At 42.7% G+C, this 22,044-nt stretch overlaps 1 protein-coding gene and 1 long non-coding RNA gene across 2 annotated transcripts in view; one reads left to right on the forward strand and one right to left on the reverse strand.

Annotated features, from left to right (window-relative positions):
• Positions 1–599: 599 nt before the first annotated feature.
• Positions 600–22,044, forward strand: part of LOC139047685 (uncharacterized) — a 55,010-nt gene continuing 33,565 nt past the window's right edge. Inside the window, exon 1 of the long non-coding RNA XR_011507326.1 lies at positions 600–943. This is a non-coding gene — a long non-coding RNA (uncharacterized lncRNA). The remainder of the gene's footprint in view (positions 944–22,044) is intronic.
• Positions 5,742–17,570, reverse strand: LOC135904464 (tissue factor pathway inhibitor 2-like). Its single transcript, XM_065435281.1, has 8 exons — positions 17,457–17,570; positions 16,245–16,332; positions 12,537–12,737; positions 11,449–11,616; positions 9,766–9,948; positions 8,543–8,725; positions 7,203–7,373; positions 5,742–5,991 (listed from the first exon to the last, which is right to left on the reverse strand). Exons 2-8 carry the CDS (start codon positions 16,288–16,290, stop codon positions 5,960–5,962), a joined length of 984 nt encoding a protein of 327 aa, XP_065291353.1. The 5' UTR covers positions 16,291–16,332; positions 17,457–17,570; the 3' UTR covers positions 5,742–5,959.

Consider the following 22,044-nt stretch of genomic DNA (forward strand, 5'->3'; position numbering starts at 1 on the left):
GGGTACAAAGTTGCAGCCTATACACGCTAAACTGGGCCCCTTGTATGCTTATGCAATGGCCTTGAAATGATGATGTAACAAAGAAAAGTAATAGCCGAAGCTGTAGTGGTAGACCAGTACTGCAAGCAGTTCGAAGCACCACGTTCCAAAAAGACAGCTTTGGTAAGCAAAAAATGAGACACCTGGACCGGATTGCCACTGTCAATTGAAGTTATGGCACCAACTCCTATGACGAAAGCTCTGCTGCTTATGGCTTGTGAATTGTACTGAACCCGTGATGATAAAAGCTAACTATGCTGTATTTCAACATAGAAAAGTTTTGATGGCCGATGCTAAGCGAGTTTATTATAAAGCAGAGTAACGCTCCCTCTGTGCATAATTTTGCAGGGACTATTTGTTGGGCGTCGCCCTGCGCCTCTAATGAAGTGTCGCCCGACATATCGCCATCTCTGAGGTCACGGGAATAGATCGGAATAATCAAGTAATTATACTAATGAAGCATTATTTTAGCTGTAAAATCGCATGACTTCCATGGTTGCTATGTTTTCGGCAACGAAACCAATATTAGGATAAAAGAACTAAAAGATGAAAGATAGAAGGTTAATAGAACGTTCGTTCTGATGTTACTACAATACTAACCAGACTTCACGTTTGCTCATCAAAGCTACGATTAGGCATTCTGATGACGTTCTAAGGGCACGTGGTGGAAACAATAGACAAATTAATTTTAAGTGGGTACCAATATCGCAGCACATGCAGGCATGTAGCAAACATGCCCTTGGAAAGACAGGCACTAACAAAGTATTGTCCCGCTGCTCTCATTCCGAGCCTCGCACTTTTCGTACAATAGTTTTGTCTAGCCAGAGTGTACTGGCCCTCACTAGCATGCATCGTCCATGAGGGCGGTTGACCGATATTACGATTACACCACTAACCCTAAAAAGTAAGTACGTCCGATTGTTCTCAAAATGCTTTGATGCTAGGCTTTTTTAAGGTGGTTTTGTCAGCTGGCTACACGAGCAAAATCACAAATCTTCGTCTCGTTGATTGTGGGATCTAAATTTCTTGAATCATCGTTGGACGCAAATGAAAACGATAATGCTAGACAGGTATATGCGTACACAGAATATCGCACAGGACTGAATTAGTTTGCAGTATAGAGACAACGACGACACTTACCCGCAATGTTGGCTCGGAATCCTTCGAGACGCAGTTCACGAAAATGCGATTATCTCGTAACTCGCATTGGATGCCGTGATTGACTCACCTGTCCAAGTGTCCTGGTTCCAAAGCGGGAAACAGGAGCACGTGCACCGTCAATGCTTGCACAGAGACAATGGCAGAGACATAATACGCGCAGCACGAACAACCGGAGGAGTTTGTTTTCCTCGCGCAAGCTGTCTGTCAGAATGTACCTGTCGTTTCAGTTTTCTTTTCAAGGTCTGCGTGCGGACTTTTTAAGCATTGTCTGACCCCCTGCTTGCCGACGTTATTATTCACTTTGTGCGCCGCGCATTCGGTAGCCGCTGACGTAGCTGCGGCAGATTTTATTTGCCAGTTTTATAGAATTTCGAGGAGAGGTGCTTGGTGTTCTTAGTCGTCGTAAAGGAAACATATGCGCTTATAAATCGCGAGTTCACCGTTTCGAGGCGCTTTCCTCTGCTATAATGTCATACAAAGGAAACTAGAGATTCATGTTTGTGTAATTGAGCAGTGTCGCAATGTTGCAACGTGTACGGAGCAAAGGTTACTCTAAAAATTAAATTTATTCGTTCCTTGCATGGTCAGATAATTGACAAGTTCATTGTTGCCATTTGTTGGGCGGGTTGGTAAACTGAAAGCATATTTAGTGCCAGAAAACAAGGACGGAAGGGAGACGACACCACAAAGCGCTATATATATATAGCGCTTTGTGGTGTCGTCTGCCTTCCGTCCTTGTTTGCTGGCACTAAATATGCTTTCAGTTTACCAACCCGCCCAACAAATGGCAATGCTGAAATTTATTTCTACTACATAGCGCTTTGTGGTGTCGTCTCCCTTCCGTCCTTGTTTGCTGGCGCTAAATATGCTTTAAGTTCATTGTGGTACTTGTGTGGTGACGTTTGAACGATAGTCGTCAATATTATGTTCAGTGCTGAGCCAGAAAGTCAGCAGTGTACTCAGTGGAGCTGGTTGGTTCATCTTTTGTATAAAAACAGGAACAGCGCAACACAGGACGAGCGAGTAAACAGGACAGAGCTCTGTCCTGTTTACTCGCTCGTCTTGTGTGGCCCTGTTCCTGCTTTTATTCTACAGAAAGTCAGCTTTTTCATGAAATCCGCGGTTCATACACTTGTGATCGTGACAGTACATACAACGGCGCTGTACTCCCCGGTGGTCATCCAGTTTTATTATTGAAGAATGAGAGAGGCATGGATTTTTGTATGCTCTTGCACTACCAATATATAGATCAGCAGGGAGCTGCGACAGTGTACTATATCTGAGTGGGCCACTAGAACTTAAGAGTAAAATATTTTTGACACATAGCACGTGGTTTGAAAGACCTCTGGGTCTCATCATGTATATGAGGTGCTCCAGTACTCTATCAACGGGGCGAATGAATTATATGGCAAAACTGCATGACAGTTTAGTCGGCACTGAAACACACCAATGAGGCTTGTTCGCAGCTGTCCGGGTCTTCGGATGGGGCCCCATTCATGACTGAGAGAAAGGACCTTCTGTAGACGTCTTCATGTAGGTCTGATGGCGTCGATTGTCTCTGTCTGGTTTGTAGTTCGGAGTACTTTCTTCTAGTTTATACTTTTTCTTTCTACTTTATAATTTCTGTACTTCGAATAAACACCACCCTTAGATTCTCTGTTTTACTGGCTCCATTGTCTGCTTCTTCATATTGTTGTGAATTAAAAGAAAAGAACTGAGGCCCCTGGATTCCCTTGTTCTTCTTGCTCATTTTAGCTTGAGTGCAGGCTCGAAAAAAAAAGAAGCTACAGGTAAAATGCACAGAGGTTAGCCTGGCTCAGCCTAATTACAAGCAGAGCGAATAAATAATTTGTCAGCGTTACAAACGCTGGCAAACAGAGCGAATAAAATTGCGCTATTCTAATTTCACTGCAACGCAAAAATTACAGTAATTGTCAGTTGCCTTCTGCAACAAAAGGACCTTCCACATACGTGCCAGCACGCAAAGAAACTTAGCGTCTCCTTGTCGGGTTCTTAAGAGACTGGTCTGATGGACATATGGCGAAACACCGCGGTGATTTTATAAGTGACGCTCGAGCGGAAGAAGTACCGGCCTTGATCGCCAGGATAAACGCGCTTATTGCTACACCACCAGGACCACCCCCACCACCCCCACCACCACCACCACCACCACCTTCTTGATATAAATAAGTTAAAATTTATTTCTCAGAATTGCGCAATATGAGAATAAACTACCGAATGAAATTAACGAAACACTATAAAAACTACGAAAAGGCGCCCAGTAACTGCGAAAGCTGTTGACTGCTGCACAATGATGAGCGCCTATGAAAATTGGGCATTCTGAAAACAGACGAGCAAACAATGTTTTGTGAGTCGGTTTCACCAGGATACACAACGGCAGCAAAAAGTGCAATGTTTAAAGGAAATTATGAAGGCTCAGCCTTTAGATAACAAAAGTGCTTGCTTTGAAAATTTGCTTTGAAGGTCTTGCTAATACTTAAAACATTTATACTCAAGCTGATAGAATGTCACTGTTGATCGTTCAGTAAAGTAACATGTCTAATGTATATTAAGGCAAGCATCCAAGCAGATATGCATCGCGTTTTATCATAGAGTGCACACAATTTTTATCATTGAGGCCGCGCCAGGAGCAGTCACATAGAGACGTCGTTGTACATCTGAGCACGTGCGCACATTTCATAGTGCCCGATAAATAAAGGCCGTCGCAAGGCGTGTTATCTGCGGAACACTCGAGTTGTACTGCACGAACGTGCTGAAGCGCCTAGCCTTTGCGCAAGAGCGATGGGATGAGCAAATCGCCTCTGCTGGCCTGTTACCACGGTGTCTTTCTTGCAGCAGTTGGCCGCCAATTCCATATACACTGAGTGCCGGTTGGTTAAAAGTGTCAGTTATTAGGGCTGATGACAAAGAATGATGTGTCATTCTGTATTTCTTTCTCGATATTTTAACGCAATTCATCGATCACTCATCGCAGTCTCTAAAATAGAGTCAAGTGCTGACTGATAAATGCAGCGCAGCCCGTTGGTTCGTGCCTTCTATATTAGAGCAAACCGAATACACAGTTGATACTGCATTAACCATTGAAAACACCGTCTCTGACAGTTCATAAAGCTGTAATTGAAGATTACTAACGCTATGACTGACAGCAGTCATAATTTCCCGTTATAAGAATGACACAAGCGAATCGGGGTCCACAGTGTCTTCACGGGCCGCCATTATAACAGTTAGTCCTTTCTCGGGCAGTGTTGGCTGCAGGCAAAATACGAGAATTTTATCATTTCTTGCTGAGTTTCGGTATTGAATACGAAGTATCCGGCTAAATTACTTCTCCCGACAATGAATGACATGCAGCAAGCGTCATTTGTTGATTTAGGGCAGGAACACAGGGATGAGGAAGATGTTTGGCATTCGCTTTTATTAACGCATGCTCAGAGTAGGCAGGCCACGGCAAGATCTCTGTGTGCAGTGGGGCCGCATGCCTGATAGGAATGAAATGAAATGTATACCCGGTTCACATATAATAAAGAATAAAGAATGACAAAACCTTTCGGTACTAATTCCAAACGAAGCGATAGGTTGCTTGGGGTGAAGCCCACATCCCCTTTTATTTCTAGTGTTACCCATATTGCTGAAAAGGTTGTGCTAAATATTCCTTCTTTTTGTTAATTATGCGTCTTTTCGGTGTGATTTGCACATTTGGATAGAAAATAAACATCCTTTCTAGTAAATATGTGACTCGTGAGTGAAGACTTAAGAGGGCATGGAAATTACACGTCACATATATGTGCATGAACGTCATTCTTATAGTTCCTAAGAACTTGTTAAAAGCGAATTTACATTGTGCGATTTTGTTTTGTTGCCACGGCAATAAACAGCCGCATTTATGCTCGGTTATCTATCATTTTAATATTTTCGGAATAATATGCAGCAAACATTGCTTAGAATGGCGAAAATGATTAGTTGTGGTGGGCGCCACTGTGACACAAGGGCTCACATTTGAGCTGCTTGCAAGCGCTCCTTTAATAACCGTTGAGACGCGTTCGTTGAAGAGCCGAAGTGTGAGTTTTTGACACCATCGTGACTCTGTCAGGCGTCAATGTAGCATTGATGGAAGCACTTAGCAAAAAAGAACACGAGAATGTTTAAGGAAATAAACGGATGAAGTGGAAATTGAACGAAAGAGTGTTTTTACATCACGTGTGTATAGACAGCGCTGAACACACTGCTATAATAATTGTTGCTTTCGTATACGCCTGAGCAGTTAACAAACAGATATTTATTGCTGATAATTGGTGAACCTGAACGATGCATCAATGTAAGGTAAATAGAGCGTGGGAAACAGCGCAGACAGCGGCGTTTGACGAAAGGTCATCTAGTGTAAGAGCATGTTATAAAAAGTGAGAAATTTAGGTCACTCACTGAGTCACAATTCGACATTTCGCTACCCTACAGGTATCGTCTTCCAAATGCAACGATGTTTATATAGATATCGCTCTATAGATGTGTAAAGACACAGAGGGTTTAAAAGAAAATCAAATCATTTATTAAATGGCGACTTGCCGCTGGAAGCTGTTCGTACCCCGGTCAGAGTAATGGCAGAGGCGAACTTGGATGTCCTTTTTATGAGAAGGAACCTGTTCCAAGACATCCTCTGTTGTGCTTTGCCATAAATCATGGAACTGTAGAGTCTTGCGTCCACATCAAGCTATATCTCGATTATGTACTTGATTCACAGATATCATATGCTTTGACGCATGTAGGTGTAGTTACCTGGAAGGAAAACACATATTTTTGTTACGTTTTCTTTGGGTAGTCATTTGTATACGAATGGTGACTGTTGCCGTTATAGACATGCATTGCCGATGAAATGAGTTCTGAAAACAAGGCCACCGTCTTCCTGTGACCCCCTAGCAGAGATATTTGTTGCCTTCTGGTAGTGTCCTATATAATTTTGTTCGTTAAGTATTCCACTGAAACGAATCTACGGGTACAGAGGGAAGTACCGACATTATTCGCGCATTTGAACTTGCAAAACAAATTCATCTCACGACGAATGCAGTCCTTATTGCAGTTAGCTTTAAGCAATGTAGCAACGCACCGTATCGTGACCATGGACACGCAAAATGGCAGACTCACTGTCAACCACAATACCTAAGAATACCACGACAATGTATCTTGTAATCACTGCACCCCAGATAAAGGTCCGTAGTATCTCTATTATCGTGTCTGCAACTTCGTTTTAATGGCTTTCCATCAAGTAGCCACGCTCGAAGCGATGGTGTCAGTTGTGGATGCGAAACTATGGCTTGAACACATTAAGGCTACGTGCCCCGTGCGTCACCTTGGCGCATCCTTTCTGTGGGATTGGACAAGAATGGGCAATGTCTCACACGCAGTGCCAAAATTACCTGTTTGAACATATACCCAGTTGCACATACCTAGTGATCCAATCATCATACCTTGGTGGTGAAGCAGCCCACTGCCAAGGACAAGGCGAAGACACACAAGAAGACAACACAGGGGAAATCGCTTGTACTTACTAATTGAAATAAAGAAATTTTAAGTTGATAGAATTGAAAGTGGTTGAAAAAACTACTTACCGCAGGTGGGCAACAATCCTACATGTCTCCGCATTACGCGTGCGATGCTCAACCAATTGAGCTACCGCGGCGTCGCTTTCCCATCCACGTTCTGGGGTATTTATGTGCTACTACTAGAACTAACCCTGGGAATGTAACCTCACCTGCGTCAAGTTGTTTTTTCATGCACTTTCATTCCCAATAATTTATCAGTACTTTAATACAATTGATAGGAACAAGTAATTTCATTTATGTTGTCCTTGGTGTCATTGCTTGTTGGCTTATTATGATATTATTAAAATAAATCGGGCCCCTCGGTTAACCCCTTTCTTCTGGTTAAATATATATATATATAATAGACATACATACATATGACCGTAGGTTTGACCAGATGACTCTTACCTTTGCAATTCTCCTCGCATTCTGCCAACGTGTCAAATCGGTTCTTTTTACTTGAGAATGGGGAGTATCTGGAAGTCTTACAGGTGTCGCTTTGTATATCATAGTAATATTTCTTCACCAGTCCGAGGTGGTTTTTAGGTCCTGGTTCCATGCATTTGCTGCCAGATTTCACTGGGTAAAAGAGGCGAACGATTATCAAGGACCATTAAAATTGTTTGTCTTGCTTTTTCGATTATCGCTGTAAATGTTTACGCAGTTTTTCTTGTCAAGAGGAGAAAGGACTAGAGTATTTAGCGGTTATGTCTTAAAGTATTTTTCGCCAAGCGAATGTTTTTGCAGGTACTCACGATAGAAGCGAATAAATTTACTTCGCGAATCTAGATAAGAGAACTTACGCTGAACATTAACTTTTGAATCATAATGTTTTCAAGTTAACGCTACCGGAGCTATGATTGATGTTTAGCAACTCTGTATTGTCACGTCAGAGGAAGGTATGTGGAATCTTGGTTTATACGCAGATGTATTGGCACCATTTTACTGAAGCTTAGAAAGATACACCCCCTGTGGCAGTGGTCAGTAATACATTGAGCGATATTTGTTTTTTTATTGCTGGTTTCTCAGTTTAAGTGCCCTTTAAATTAATTTTTGACTGCGCAAGGGCTCGAGGCCACCATCTAGGTAGAGAGACCTATGTCTCAAGTCTGCTGTCCACGAATAAACTTTATCCCTCCTCCTGCGCGGGAAGTGAATACATTCTTCTAGTTGAAGCAGGTGATAGTTTTCTGGTCTGCTGAAAGCCCATTAAACAAAAAGTTTGGGAAAGGCATACAGTGGACGTCATTTGCAGAAGTGAAATATTTTATCCTATATGCACGAATACCGTCTTTTTTGCCATCCGAAAGTTAGGCAACTGCAATATACTCGCAACCTTCCAGAATGTTTACATCGAAGCTACACTGGTTGTTGGCAACAGCTATATTTACGACCGAAAAATAGGTCATTTTTTTTGCTGTTTCGCGACGGGATATTGTTTCCGAAAAAGAATTCCACGAAAAAATCAAGAACTGTTTTATCAAAACGTTTTTATATCAGGGGTTTAAATACAGAAGCAAATATATTCACAAGATGAACTCTTTTTCTCACGACAGAAAGACGTCGGCGCTCAAATTCGGTGCGGGATACGTCCTTGCTCTTGACTTTCACGTTTGATTCAACGGAAGTAGAATATTTTGTGTTCTACCTATGACGTGAGCTCAGACCTTAGGCACGTGGTGCCAAGCTTCGCGCTTAGTCGGAAAAAAACTTCGCTTACAGTAGACCTAAAAACGCTGTCTACTTACATCCACAAGTCTTCCAACACTCGCTTGCGCTCCGGAACTTGTTTGGGTAGCCGCCGCAGCCGGAGTAAACGAATCTCTCGCATCTCTTGGTTCGTGTGTTGTACCCGAAAACAACCTCCTTCGACCCGTTCGGGCAGGTGTATCCAGATTTTATTGGATAGACACAGTTGCTCTCTGCATATTCTGCGTAATAAATGGCGAGAATCACCACATTGCAAATGTGGTATAGGTTTCAGAAAACACATTTCACGTATTCCCTCAGGGAACGACATTATGTGTTTAGGAGGTAACATAGCGAAACACTAGAGCCAATATTTTGTCTTGAATCGAAAAATTATTCGTTCAGGTTTTTTTCAGTATGAAATAGCCTGAGTGCGAGGAGTAAAGGGATCCAAAGGGATAATTTTTTTAGGCAGAACCAAATGCATAAACGCAGAATGGTGCAACAGAATGCATAAAAGAAATCAGTTGTTATTTTAGTATGAATGTAGAAACACCCAAGAAAATGGACGGGATGTTGGGGGGGGGAGCGCTTTTGATCACATCGGCGGCAAGGTTTATGTTTGTCCACTTTCAGTCGCTTCATCTTATTATTTCTGCATTTAGAACGAACGCAAATAATTTGGCCTATCTGTTATCTGATTTCATAGTCTGTTTTCTCTATAAATTTGTAATTTCAGTGGTGATATGAAGCGCACAAAGCTCTGCGAAGAAACACTGGACGTCGTTATTGAAAGAGATCTACATTGGTAACAATTCAGTTTGTCACTAGCAGGGTATAACCTAATGACTTTCATTGTGACATTTGTTACAGAGTGATAGTCATCACAGCAATTGATGGACATTTTCGCGCTTTTACTATTCAGATAAGGCTCTGACAGCGGCCACGGCGGGTGGTACATCACACAGAAGGAATGTGCAGCAGTTAAAAGATTTATGTGAATACTGTTACCTCTAACTGCATAGTGCAACTATTCATGATTATCGATTGATTCTGTATGCTATCAGCATCTATAACAACGATGGATTGAAGTACAGTAGTGCTAGCGGTCAAATAATTGTGATAATCATAAAATACCCAAGATTATCGACCGCATTGAACGCTGGTCACTTTTCACTTTCAAGATATTTTATAGCTTCTCATTTAACAAAGTAGGACAATCACGCAGGGACTGGAAACGGGCGGATTAGGCTATCCCTAATTTCAGCTTTCAAATACTCACTGCCGCATGTTCTCCAGCACTCTGATTCTTCGATGAAGTTATTTCCGTTTCCTCCACATCCTTCGTAGTCAAAAAGTTCACATGCTCTTGTTTTGCTGTTGAACCAGTAATTTTGCATTTGAGGCCATGTGGTGCAGTTACGACCAGGGTGTTTGGGCAGAAAACATGGCTCCTGTGCAAATTCTGGAAACCAAAAATTTAATCTTGCATTTTGTCACAATACTTCTATGAATTTCTTCTTGCCTGGCACGGTGTAGCACTGAGAGAATTGGAAATTCGCATAATTATTTGCAGTAATGAAGCCGATTCTCTTAGGCTTAGTCAATAGCTGTATTTCCAGCAGTCATATTAACTAAAGTTTCTGATATATTGTATAATAACTTTGGTGTCCTATTTCAGATGAAACAATTAGGTCATTTTACATGTTGTAAGCATTGTGTGCCGGGTATTTAGACATATAATGGGACAAACGCAGCGAATGAAACATCGTATTAGTGATTTGTAAAATGGGCGGCAGCATACCACGAGTCACCCGTGCACTCATTCTAGATGCGTAAATGCATCTTGCAGAGTTTATGGCCTCAGCCATAACGGAGATGAGAGCATCACATCACAAAATGCTGGCAAATTTGAACCATCCTTCGCGAAACTTTTTACCATGGAAGTATTTCTTAGTACCACGTCCAGTGCTCTTACAACAATGTCACAAGTAAGGTATCCTCCTTAAGCCGTCAGGTGCTGAAGCCAAATTGGTTTTTACTAGTCGAAGCACCTGTTTCCTTTTTTATTGTACTTGGATTTATTATGTAAGAACTCAATAAGGAATTGTCTGCGTACAAATTTTTTTCGAAGCTGTCCCGACTTTGATGTATTACATACGGGCACTAGTGAAGCACATTTCTGTGTAAAATGAATTTTAATCTCACTTTATTTTACGATGAAAAGCTTGTGATTCGAGAAAATGCAAGATGACTTTTTGGATTTTATAGCGCATGTCTTATACTGTATACCTGGCTCGAACCAAAAACTGGACCGTGTATACAGGTCATGAGAATTTATGGTGAACCTGATGAAGTATGTTGTGGCAGGTGCAAAGGCCTCAATGCCGTATTTATAAGCTGTGCTTTGCATGAACATCGCCGCGTTTACAATTCCTAATACACATTGGAACTGATTAAAAATCTAAGGGTCGCTCGCACGGTAACAAGAAATCCTTAGCGTTACGAAATGGCATCTTGATGCCGAACATAATCAGTTAGTTAGCGTGTTACTGGAACTGTAGAACTTCCAAAGTATGATTTTAACATTTGGCATGCTTGCATTATATTTAGCCAGTTAGATCTACGTTCATTCAAAAGGAACTTTGTTATATGCAGTATTTTCCTTTGAATGAGGCATAGGTTAACCAGGCCAAATTTAACATCAATACTGTATTTATTAGGTACACTTTTCATATTCAGTAAAGAAAACAAAGTGTGGATCAATTAACGAATACAAATCCTAGTGCTCTGGCAAGCTTCATGATAAACTAATTCATGCGTAATTGTTGAACACTTCGACAAACTAAGATCATCTAGCATTGTCTTCTGGCGTTATGGATTGCGCTTTTGTAAGGAACGCTTATGTTCAAGCTCTAGGAAATTCACTTTTGACAGTGAGTAGTATGAGTGCATGGGTACTTACTTCCACATTGTCGTTCACACTCTTCTGCTGTTGCGAAGTGATTTGCATTTTTCTCGCAGTAGGTATAGAATTCGCATCTTTGCTTCTGTGGATTGAATCTGTAGCCCGGAAATGCTGCACGGCAAATTTTTTTGGGTTCGGGCAAAGCACACACTCCGAGAACGGGATCTGAAATCAGAGAAAATCATGGATTTGTGATGGACTTCTTGTTGCTTACCGATTGTTCTTTTAATGAAGCAAGAAATAGTTTGCTACTTTCCTCCACTAATGTCCTCTAGTCCACGACGAACTTTGGAAAAACAAGCCTATTTCAAAGCCACTAAAAACGTAGGGCCCAATTCATTAAACTTTTAATTCGGAAGAGCTCTTTGCCATTGCTTTTTGCCATTCGAGAATGACATGTCCAGCACCAGAATATACTAAATATTTCTCTTAGGAACAATTCCAGCGCAAGACGTTTATGTGAATGCTGCCATAAAGAATAAAATTAAATATGAATTAAACGATTACGAAAGCCACGAAGTTAAGCCGACCCTTACATATGAGGAAAGGAAAGGCAAAGGACTAAGAAGAAATTGGGAGGCTGGACCCGTTGTCGTCACAAAAGAATTCGATGACCCCTGTTGTGTATGCTGTCACTCTCACAAAAATTGCAGTGGCGCTGATATTCTGTAGAGCTTCTATTACAGGATTAACCAATATATTTGCTACTTCGAGGTGCATTAGCACTGAAAATGCAAGTACACAAAAAGCACCGAATATCGGGTTTTGCTTGGATCCGGGGCATGGGAAGCGAAATTGGTGCCTGTATAAGGCATGCGGAATGCGCACAATTAAGCCGTGAGGTGTTTCTAGGGAGATGCCAGCGCCGAAACCACACTGCACATAATGAAGCGCCGGAAGCAGTAAAAAAAAAAAAACGGAAGTTTTACACGTGTGTCTTATGCAGCTGAAAGAAGAACCATTTTAAACATTGACCCAAGCTTTTAGCACTTTTCAACTGAAATGTATAGAAGGCCTGCAGTTCAGGCGATCGCTTAAAATTGACACGTGGGACGGCTGTTCCAGTGCTGACGGAGATCACTTACCTCTGCACTTCTTGTTGCACTCAATTATGGTGTCAAACTTGTTCTCATTTCCAAGGCAACCTCCGTAGTAAAACGTTTCACACCGAAAAGATGTGGAGTTGTAAAACCACTTCTTGAGCATTCCCCTGCAGATTCCTGGGTCTGGCTCGAGCTGACAGTTTTCGTTGGGCCATGAAATCTCGTTGGTGGCACATACGCACTCTACGAATTCGAAATAGAAATTACAATCAAAAGTCGACAATGTTACTTACCGCTGAAGTTATTTGTACAGAACCTAAGCAGATAATTGCGATTGTACATATTAATAAACGTTGAGGCAATATGAAAATCTTAAGTAATCCGAACTTTTCATTCATTAAAAAATGCTATATACACTTAACATGTTTAAGGGATTTCTTCCGTCAGGCTAACCTCCCTGCTTTCCCCAATACTCTCTCTCTCTCTCTCTCAGTGACTTCTGGTGCAAGTTTGTAGAGAAACATGCTTTTTACGCTGCTTGAGCAGGAATCGTACAAATACCAGCAAGTACAAAATCTCAGCGTGTCTTCACACTGCACCCAGCCCTCACGGCTTTTCTTACAAAGTTCGCACCAGCTTATAAACGTGAGTCTTCATGAATGGAACATAATGTACATTATGTACATAATGAACATTATGAACATAATGTACATAATGATTTGTCTCCCGCACATCTGTATTATTTGCTTTAGTCGTAACTTAAAAGTTCAGCAAATAATTAAGGAGTGGTTAGTAGATGACACAGAAATAGATTAACTTCTACCGGGAGAGGAGGCGTCATATTTCAGCAAAGAAGACAGGTAGGTGGTGACGTCGCCTTCAAGATCGCTAACCAGTTCCACGTGACGTCATATATTTTGGCAGCTTCTGCTTTGATCTAGTTAATTTCTTATTGGTTAAGATAAACTACATTGAATTCTAAAAGGAGCCACATGGTGAACTTAGCTATGAGAAGCATTAATCAGCTGAAACAGCAAAAAAATACAAGAAAATACTATGAAATATGTGACGTCACACCGCCGCGTCCAGGCGTCGTCGCTCCCATGCGAAATGCAGAAAGTGAAGCCTCCATTTTTTTTCTTCTAAGTTATGAAGCTTTTCCCCACCAGATTTACAACATAAACTTTGAAAGAATGCCACGTCAGCCTAAAATGATTTAGTGCTTCTGTTTGATGTAAATTTATTGATGACTAAAAAAGCGTATTTATGCGTGACCTTTTGCTGACACCTTGAATTATTGAGTATGATGGAGTATTCAGCGAACTTGAATTCACGTGTGTGTTACGTAAACAATACCGTGGTTAGGCTTCTAAGAAAAAAAGGCAGGTTGCCGCTTGCGAGCACTTCGTCTGGGTGTTTTCAACGCGCAAATCAATTTATTTTGATCTTGAAAGATTTGTTGAGATATGTGAATGGTTACGACGTAGAGATAACACGTTCTGTGATTGTACATTTTACCTGACATTATATTCATTCGATTAGAGTGAAAACTTCCCTTGTGTCAAATAAAAGTACGGTAAGTAGACGTTTTAATCCGTTTGGAACTCATGTTCACTGCCGAAAGAAGGACCAGCCAAGTCCAAGTGTCGAATGCTAAGCATTCACCTTTAGATGTACGCCACGTGAACACTATACAGCGTAATCGTTATATCATTAACGTTATAACGTCATAACTGGCTGACATATTGCCAGGTCAGTCCCGAAGTCAAATAAGGTCATAGTACATCTGCATGCATCTGTTTGGAATTTAAGACAGGGTAAAGAGTTATGCTCACAGCAAGATTTTTTGTATCTCTCTTACTTTTGAATTTTGATAAATAAGCGGTCCTTATTCAAGTCCACAATCACGGTTGAGGACTTGTTCAAGTAGCAGTTATAAAAGAGCAATTCGCAAAATAGCCTTTAAGTGCTGATGGAAGAATGAACTTGTGTTTTTTTTTTCCGGCCATGGTGGCCACATTTCGATGGGGGCGAAATGCGAAAACACCCGTGTACTTCGATTTAGGTGCGCGTTAAAAAAGGCCAGGTGGTCCAAATTTCCGGAGTCTCCCACAAAGATGTGCTTCATAATCAGATCGTGGTTATGGCACGTAAAATTACATTATTTATTTTGAGAGATGTTTAGTGTAGTGTGCAATATTTCAGTTGAAACATGTTTTGTGCCATGAATATTATGCCACGAAAGAAGTTTTGTGCCATGGTTGTGCCTTGATTTATCAAATTAATCTGTCACTGTTATACAAAGATGAGAAAGGTGTGATAAACTGAGGCTAGTTATTCGAAACGCTAATTATTCTACATTTAGGCACATTCCAGGTTGAAGAAACGGAATTTACTTTGTCTGAAGAATGAGCCTATGTTCAAAAGTTGCGTATACCTTCATACAGGAGAAAAACCCAACAACGCAGACTACAGCAGACCCCATCTGGCAGGGAGCTCCTGAAGAAACTAGGCTGCGCCGATCAACTGCAAGAGATTCAGAGGACCGAAACAATTCCGGACGAGTATCGCAACACTCTAAAAGTAGCACCCATACCCCGGAACATGGATCCCAACCTCCACAAAGCACGCAGAGAAGCGAGGACTGAATACCTACAAAAAACACTAGCACCCCAAGAAACGACGGTATATGTGGACGCAGCCACATACGCCAGAGCAGCGGGGCGGAGCAACAGCAACGCGGTAGCAACGGTGATTGATTCGAACCTACGCGAGATCACCAGCGCATCACTACAAGGCTGTACGATAATCGAGGCTGAAGAAGCGGCCGTTGCTCTAGCGGCAGCGGAGGGATATCGTTCTAAACGGTCTTTAACAATCCTTTCAGACTCGCAAACAGCGTGCCGCAACTACCTACGCGGCAGAATAGGGCACGGAGCGCTCCGCATACTCCGCTCCGGAGACCACATAACACAAAGACAAACAAAAGAAGAACCAATTAGGCATACAATAGTATGGACGCCGGGACACACGGGAGTCGCAGGGAACCAAGAGGCGGACAGGATAGCTCGAGGGCACACTTATTACCGAGCATCCCACGTAGGCGACCTCGAGGAGACCGAACCTGTACCCCAAGACTATTCGGCGATACTAAATTACTACAAGGGCTGCAGAAAGCGGTATCCACCACCGCACAGCTCCCTTAGCAGAGAGGACTCTGTCGCGTGGAGGCAGCTACAAACGGGCTCTTACCCGAACCTACACGTACTCAGCAAAATTTATCCGACACAATACAATGACAAATGCCCCTGGTGCCACGAAACACCCACGCTGTATCACATAACGTGGGCATGCCAGAAGATAGACGTGGCACCCGTTATACCAAACCCGAGTGCGGAACAATGGGAGGGAGTGCTCTCCAGCGATCGCCAGGTCGACCAAGAAGGTCTGATTCGGCGAGCACAACTGGCAGCAGCATCCAGCGGAGCCCTGGACTAAGGGCAACCGACCGTTGTGTTAGAAGATGGACGATTCCATCTGAAGACCGCAGAAGACCAGCGAATCTAGAGCTGATAAAGTTTTTCACTCACTCACTCACTCAATATACAGCCCGTATCACCTTCAAAGAATAAGTGTCACCGACGACAAACGTGTTCCATGCATGAAGGATTAATGTGAGTTTTCAAGCAGAGCTGTGGTTTGAAGCAGTCGATTAAAATTTTGCCCACTTTCTTACAGTTGAAGACTTACCCAATGCGACACAGAAGAGTACTGCGATGTATGTCCGAGGTTTCATCTTGAATCTCTACTTAATAGTAGAAGTACCACGACTTCGACGCTGAGGGTAAAGGGATTCATGAGCGGATTCATCACAATCAAGACACAACAATGTTAAATGCAAGATAATTCTGTGACACACTTTAAGTAATAAGCAGATATACATTTCTGTAACCTTAATCAGTTGTGCATTGCGCAAACATTTTTATTTTGGACAGACACGACTGCTCTCTAAACAAAAACGAACCCGTTACAAACTAACCAGTTTGTAATAGCACTAAGCGCTCGAAATAGCTCCTAAGCGCTCTTCGCAATGAGAATGGAAGCAATATTTAATATCTTCTTATCTGCATCACCTCAAAGCTAAATAAAGTATTCAGTGAGTCCTAATTAAATGATAAATAATGGGGTGAAGTACCGTTTCTTATGCACGGTAAGCAGGTTACTGGTGTAATGGCACCGAAAAGAGTGCGAAAATATTTTAACGAGTTCGTTTCTCCATAAAAAATATTTCACCGTCTCATCTCTGAAGAAATTAACGTCAAATGCTGGGTAATCTGACGTGGCGAGGTCGCAGTGTTGAACGATATTTTTTTTACGTTTATCGTCAATGTCGTTCATTTTGGAGCTGCAGTTGACAACCAGCCACTTAAAATCATATCAATCTTGTGGTATTATTGTACACTTCTAGCGTGATCCATGTAATTAGTGGTTGTGGTAATTGCTCATGAGCACTTTACGAAAAGAAGGTTGACTCAAAGATACTTTGGACGTAAGCGTTGAATGTGTTTACGTTCTCGTGATTGCTTGGGGCGTCGGTCATGAAGCCGGTATAACTTTTACCTTCGCCCCCTCTAGCAAAAATAAATACGTATCTTCTATTTGCTTATGAGAAACTACGTGGTTTGTCTTTCAAATGCTGTTTTTTAAAATTTTCGGGACGTCAGTTGACATGGGACATTAATTGTGAAGTATAAAAGGAGGCATGTGTGAGTTCAACATGGTTTACGGAAACACTCGTGCAATGTCATCATAGCAAATATCTCGTACTTATTGCCGAGTAAAATAAGGCTCTCTTACACTAGCGGTTAATCAGTAAAACAAAAAGAAACCCTTCGTCCCTACTCAACATTAAGCGGACTGCCGCATAACGCCGAGAAGACAGTATAAAATTTCTAGGCTTACCCTTCGCCGCAGGTAACGGTCACCGGCAGCGTTCAGGTGTGGGCTGCAAAAGCAGTGCTACAATTCCATTTGCTCTCGTTTTTATATGAAGTTTATCAGTGCGTAGGTTTCCACCATAGGTGTGACACCTCCAGATGTCACGGCGTATTTACAAGGGCAAACGCATATGTCATCTCTGTTCTCAGTCAATATAATTTATCTGGAGACGTACTGTTATCTGTATGGCTAGAGTTAGAAGATAGAGAGTCAGCACTCTAGCTCAGAGATGACCTTTCTATTATCAGCTTCCCGTGACATTTCCGCAGATGGACCTTTTAGGGTATCAGCTTGTGAACCCCGCACCCAAATTCCATCCAGATTAATGCGCCGCTTCTGAGTAAATTGATAAAGAAAGCCTTCTTTGTTAGCTTGAACAGGTGAAATACGTTTTTCGTGGAATTCATTTATTCTATGCTTGTTTCTTTCTTGTTACAACAGTTTGAGTCAATTAAGAAAAATGTAATAAGGTCTTAGAGTAGCTTTCAGATCTTGAAGTGACAGCGATAGCATCCGGCGACTGGATGCTTGCGAATTTGCCTCATTTACTAGATGTTATTCCGTGACTCAAAAGTTGTTCATTTTACAGCGTAGCTCTCTATGGCTAGGATTTGGAAAAAAAAAATGTGTCAGAGATGTTGACAAAAATCATCATGTGGGCCGATTCCGCTGATAGTGCAGAAAGGATCTAAGCTCCATGGCAATTACCCCTTTGAGCTGGGGGACCTGTTACGCGCCCTTGAACCATCCTTGTCACACGTGGTATCAAAAGAAGTCACGGGCACAAGAGTAAGAACATATGTGTTTAAAAATATTTTGTACAACTTTTTTCAAAAAGCACTGTTGAAAAATTCTCGGCGCCAACCGCGGAAACGCGCAAGGGCCACTGCTCGCGCATTCATCGTCGTCGTCGTCTTCCACGAGTCAATGGCGATGCGTGTCGAAACGTCAGTGTATATGCCTACAGTAAAAAAAAGTAAAAAAAAAACGTAAAAACCAAAAACAAGAAGAAAAATAAATATGTATAACATTTAAAAGAGAAACAATCAACGAAGTTATGTGATTGTGCCTTTAATCAACCAGTATAGCATAACCACCATATAGAACTTAATATAGCCATTGAGCAATACAACTTCGCTGGTCTTCCATGTTCACATAGTGGAAAAGCACTGAATTTCTTCTGATCTGGCTTTTAAGTGCCGAAGGCCTTTTTAGCTGCTACGATGTAATTTCCATTTGGGGCCTTATTGTAATATGCGATACGCAGCCGATCGGCTTACTAGCACATCCTACTGCGCTACCCCCGGACTGGACATCTCGCTGCTCACACGTCCAGGTCGCGACGTACGCCACATTTCAATGTCAATTTCTGCGGGTTGGCATCGTGGCTTGAGCGAAGCTTAGCGCTCACTCTTAACGTCTTTCGGAGCTAAAGAGCAATGAAAATAGGTTGCTTTCTACACACAGTCAATATATCCAGCATGCTCGATCCCTCAATGAAACACCTCAATTTGGGACTAAGTAATGTGCCCTTCTGTGTCCGCTCTCTCCAGTTAGTGTTACAGTGGCGAAATTTTGGTTTGTACAATTGAATTAGAGTCAGCACCATATTTAGTGACCGGTTTTAGAGACATTCTGTCGCGTTTGATTTCATGTGTATAGTAAACTCTGGTGGCTGCGGGTGTAAATGCTGTGTTGTACATAACATACTGCTGCTAAGAAAAATGTGCCAATAGATAATCAGTGAGTCTAGTTTGGTTCGTATGTATCTTGCCTTACGAACCAAATCTAGGGATAACTCTCATTCTGTAAATGATGCTTGCTATCGTAATGCTGGCTTAGTAACAGGTGATGTGCATTGAATCATCATACCATGTATGCACAACCTTTGATGATGCAAAGGTTGATGCAAAGGTTGATGCAATGATGCAATTATCCTGGCGCTCTAGACACTCCAGACCTCTGGAGGGCGACTACCATTGCCCCTTTTTGATTCCGCAGGGCATTACAACTGATGAAATACCAAACAAACTGGCCTAAAAAGCCTGGCGGTTGGATGCAACGTAGAATATAAGCTTTTCATAACTGAACAAGTAATAATGAAGCAACGTTATTATTTGTAAACATAAGTCTATGGTTGGTCTTGACGATGAGACACAGTACTGTGCTGGAAATAGTTTTCTCTTTTATGCGTTCTTTTCAAACGAGACCAGCAAAGCCGAATGTATTGGTTTCCTGAGTAGTCATAGCTAAGTATTTCGGACTCGGCTTCCATTTATTTTTAACCTCTGGAAGAACTGAAGAGACAGTTCAGGGGTGTCACACCACCCGTTATGTGAGCAATGTTGTTTAAGTTCACGCACAAACATTTCATAAATACTGCGGAAGTGAGCATTTTTATATATAGAACCATGTTATCACCATGCGAGGGAAACATGTGTTGAAATGATTGGTTTTGCATAGGGCATAACGTACGTCCAAGAGCAACACATATGTTATGCGAGACATGCATGTTATAAAGGAGAAACGGACACAACACCCGTTCACTAGGCCGGCACTTCTATTCTCTGCCTCGTCGGCTTTTCTTTCCCCGCGCCCGCAGTTCAAGCGCCCGACGCCAGAGAGAAAGAGAGAGCGAGAGAGAGAGAAACAACTTTGTTTATCCCATCTTAAAGGGAAAGGGGCTGCGAGAAGAAGGCGAGGGACGTTCTGCTACTCGTGGTAGGCCTCCTCTACCACCTCAACCCACCTCAGGATAGCTTCCCGAAGTTCGGGGTTGTAGTTGCGCATCGCGGCTTCCCACAGCTCCCTACTACTTAAAACACTACGTAGGTTAGGGGGAGGGGAGTGGTTCTTGCATTGCCACATAATGGGGTTAAGGTCCGCTCTGCTAGCAAGACAAACTTGCAGGCGGAGGTAGGGTATATTCCCGGGTGAATTTTGTGACGTAAGGCAGGAGATAGAAAAGTGCAAGTCTGTAGTTTACGCCATAGTACCTCGTGTATGCGTGACGACCGAATCATCCAAGGTGGGAGGGTTAGGCGACCTAGGCAGTAATGCCCGCAAATTTGCCTTTGGGGGTGAATGCTGGAGGAAGATTATTGGCGTCTGAACCGTCCCCTAGTCTAGCTTGTGCTCGGTTCGTGAAAGCTCGATCACTTTGGTGGGTCACTTCGTTGCCGATTAGGCCTGCGTGAGCAGGTGTCCAGAATAAACTCAGAAGGTGGGCTGGCGGATTATGAGATAGAATAGCTAGGGCTGTCCTGCAAACCCTACCCGCTCAGAAGTTGTGTGTGACAGTTTCTGAGTCACTTACTATGACAGAGTAATTGAGTATTGTTGCGGCAAGTGCCACCGCTGCCTCCTCCTCCCCCGAAGAGGCTATAATGGATGCTGCCGTCGCAACACTTCCAGTGGAGTCAACGACTGACATGGCGAACTTGTGACCACACGGATACTCTGCGGCATCGACATTGAGCACATTTTGTAGTTAAATAACTTTTTCTACATGGCTTTAGCTCGTTGTAGCCTTCTATTTTCGTGATGAACAGCGTGCAAATTCTTAGGGAGAGGAGGAATATGAAAGGGCTCAAGTATCGGGTGGGGAATATTGAATTTCTCATTGGTCATGGGTGCAGGGGTAATACTTAGAGAGTTTAGGATGTGCCTACCAGTGTGGGTCTTCGATAAGCGCTGGTATTGAGCTGTCAGGTGGGCTTCTGCGAGTTCACGAAAAGTATTCACGGTACCTGCAGGCAAACGTCTCTCAGTGGAGGCTCTACTTGACACTCCAAGGGTAAATTTTTAGAGTTTGCTTATCAGGGAGTTAACTTTATCTTCCTCGGCCCCAAGTTCAGTTCATCTTTACACTCGGCTACAGTGCAAGTTTCCAGTGCGCTTGCAACCACGCAATTTAATATCGATGCAACTTGCCTAGGGAATGCGGTTGTCATTTGTGCGCCGTCCTGTGCGCAGTCGGCTTCTCTGGCGGGCGGCATTGACTGTTGCGCGCTGGTCGCATGCCTTGCCAATGATAGGATATTCTGTACAATGAACAGCTGTTTTGCTCAGCTGTCGCATGCATCTTTTTATTGTTGCCGATGACTCATCAAGTCTCACCGATGTGCCTGAATTGACTGAGTTCGACGAGATGCCGGCTGCTGCTGATCCATCCTTACCCGAATGTGGAAGAAGGGCCGTCCGCTTTGAAACCGATGGTTGCTTGCGCATCTGGTTTTTGCGTACGTGTCTCTTGCTTTCCCTTGTGATGGTATCTTGCGATGGTCTCTTGGGCGTCTTGAAGCCTTTTGCGTGTGTTTCGCGAACGGGCCGGTTTTCGATGATGATTGCCTCAGCCGTGTTGGTCACCATGGCTCCATTCAGCGAGACGGCGCTAGGCGAGACATGAGCGTCTCCGCATTCGGCCAATGACCGCTGTGAATTTCGAAAGTGTTGGTCCGACGGAACCCGAAGTTACTCGTTCTTAGCACCCGTGGACTTGTCGGTGTAATTCGGGAGTGTTAACCCTCCATCATCGGAGTTCTACGACCGT

Source organism: Dermacentor albipictus, chromosome 7 (assembly GCF_038994185.2).
Source record: "Dermacentor albipictus isolate Rhodes 1998 colony chromosome 7, USDA_Dalb.pri_finalv2, whole genome shotgun sequence".
NCBI classification, from domain to species: Eukaryota; Metazoa; Arthropoda; class Arachnida; order Ixodida; family Ixodidae; genus Dermacentor; species Dermacentor albipictus.

Bases quoted from the DNA above. Each gene is read 5' to 3' on its own strand.
- LOC135904464 (XM_065435281.1), bottom strand. From the start codon at position 16,290: ATGAAACCTCGGACATACATCGCAGTACTCTTCTGTGTCGCATTGG. The intron at 11,617-12,536 runs GTAAGTGATCTC...CTCTGATTTCAG, and splicing joins GTGCAACAAGAAGTGCAGAG to ATCCCGTTCTCGGAGTGTGT. The intron at 9,949-11,448 runs GTAAGTACCCAT...TTTGGTTTCCAG, and splicing joins GTGTGAACGACAATGTGGAA to AATTTGCACAGGAGCCATGT.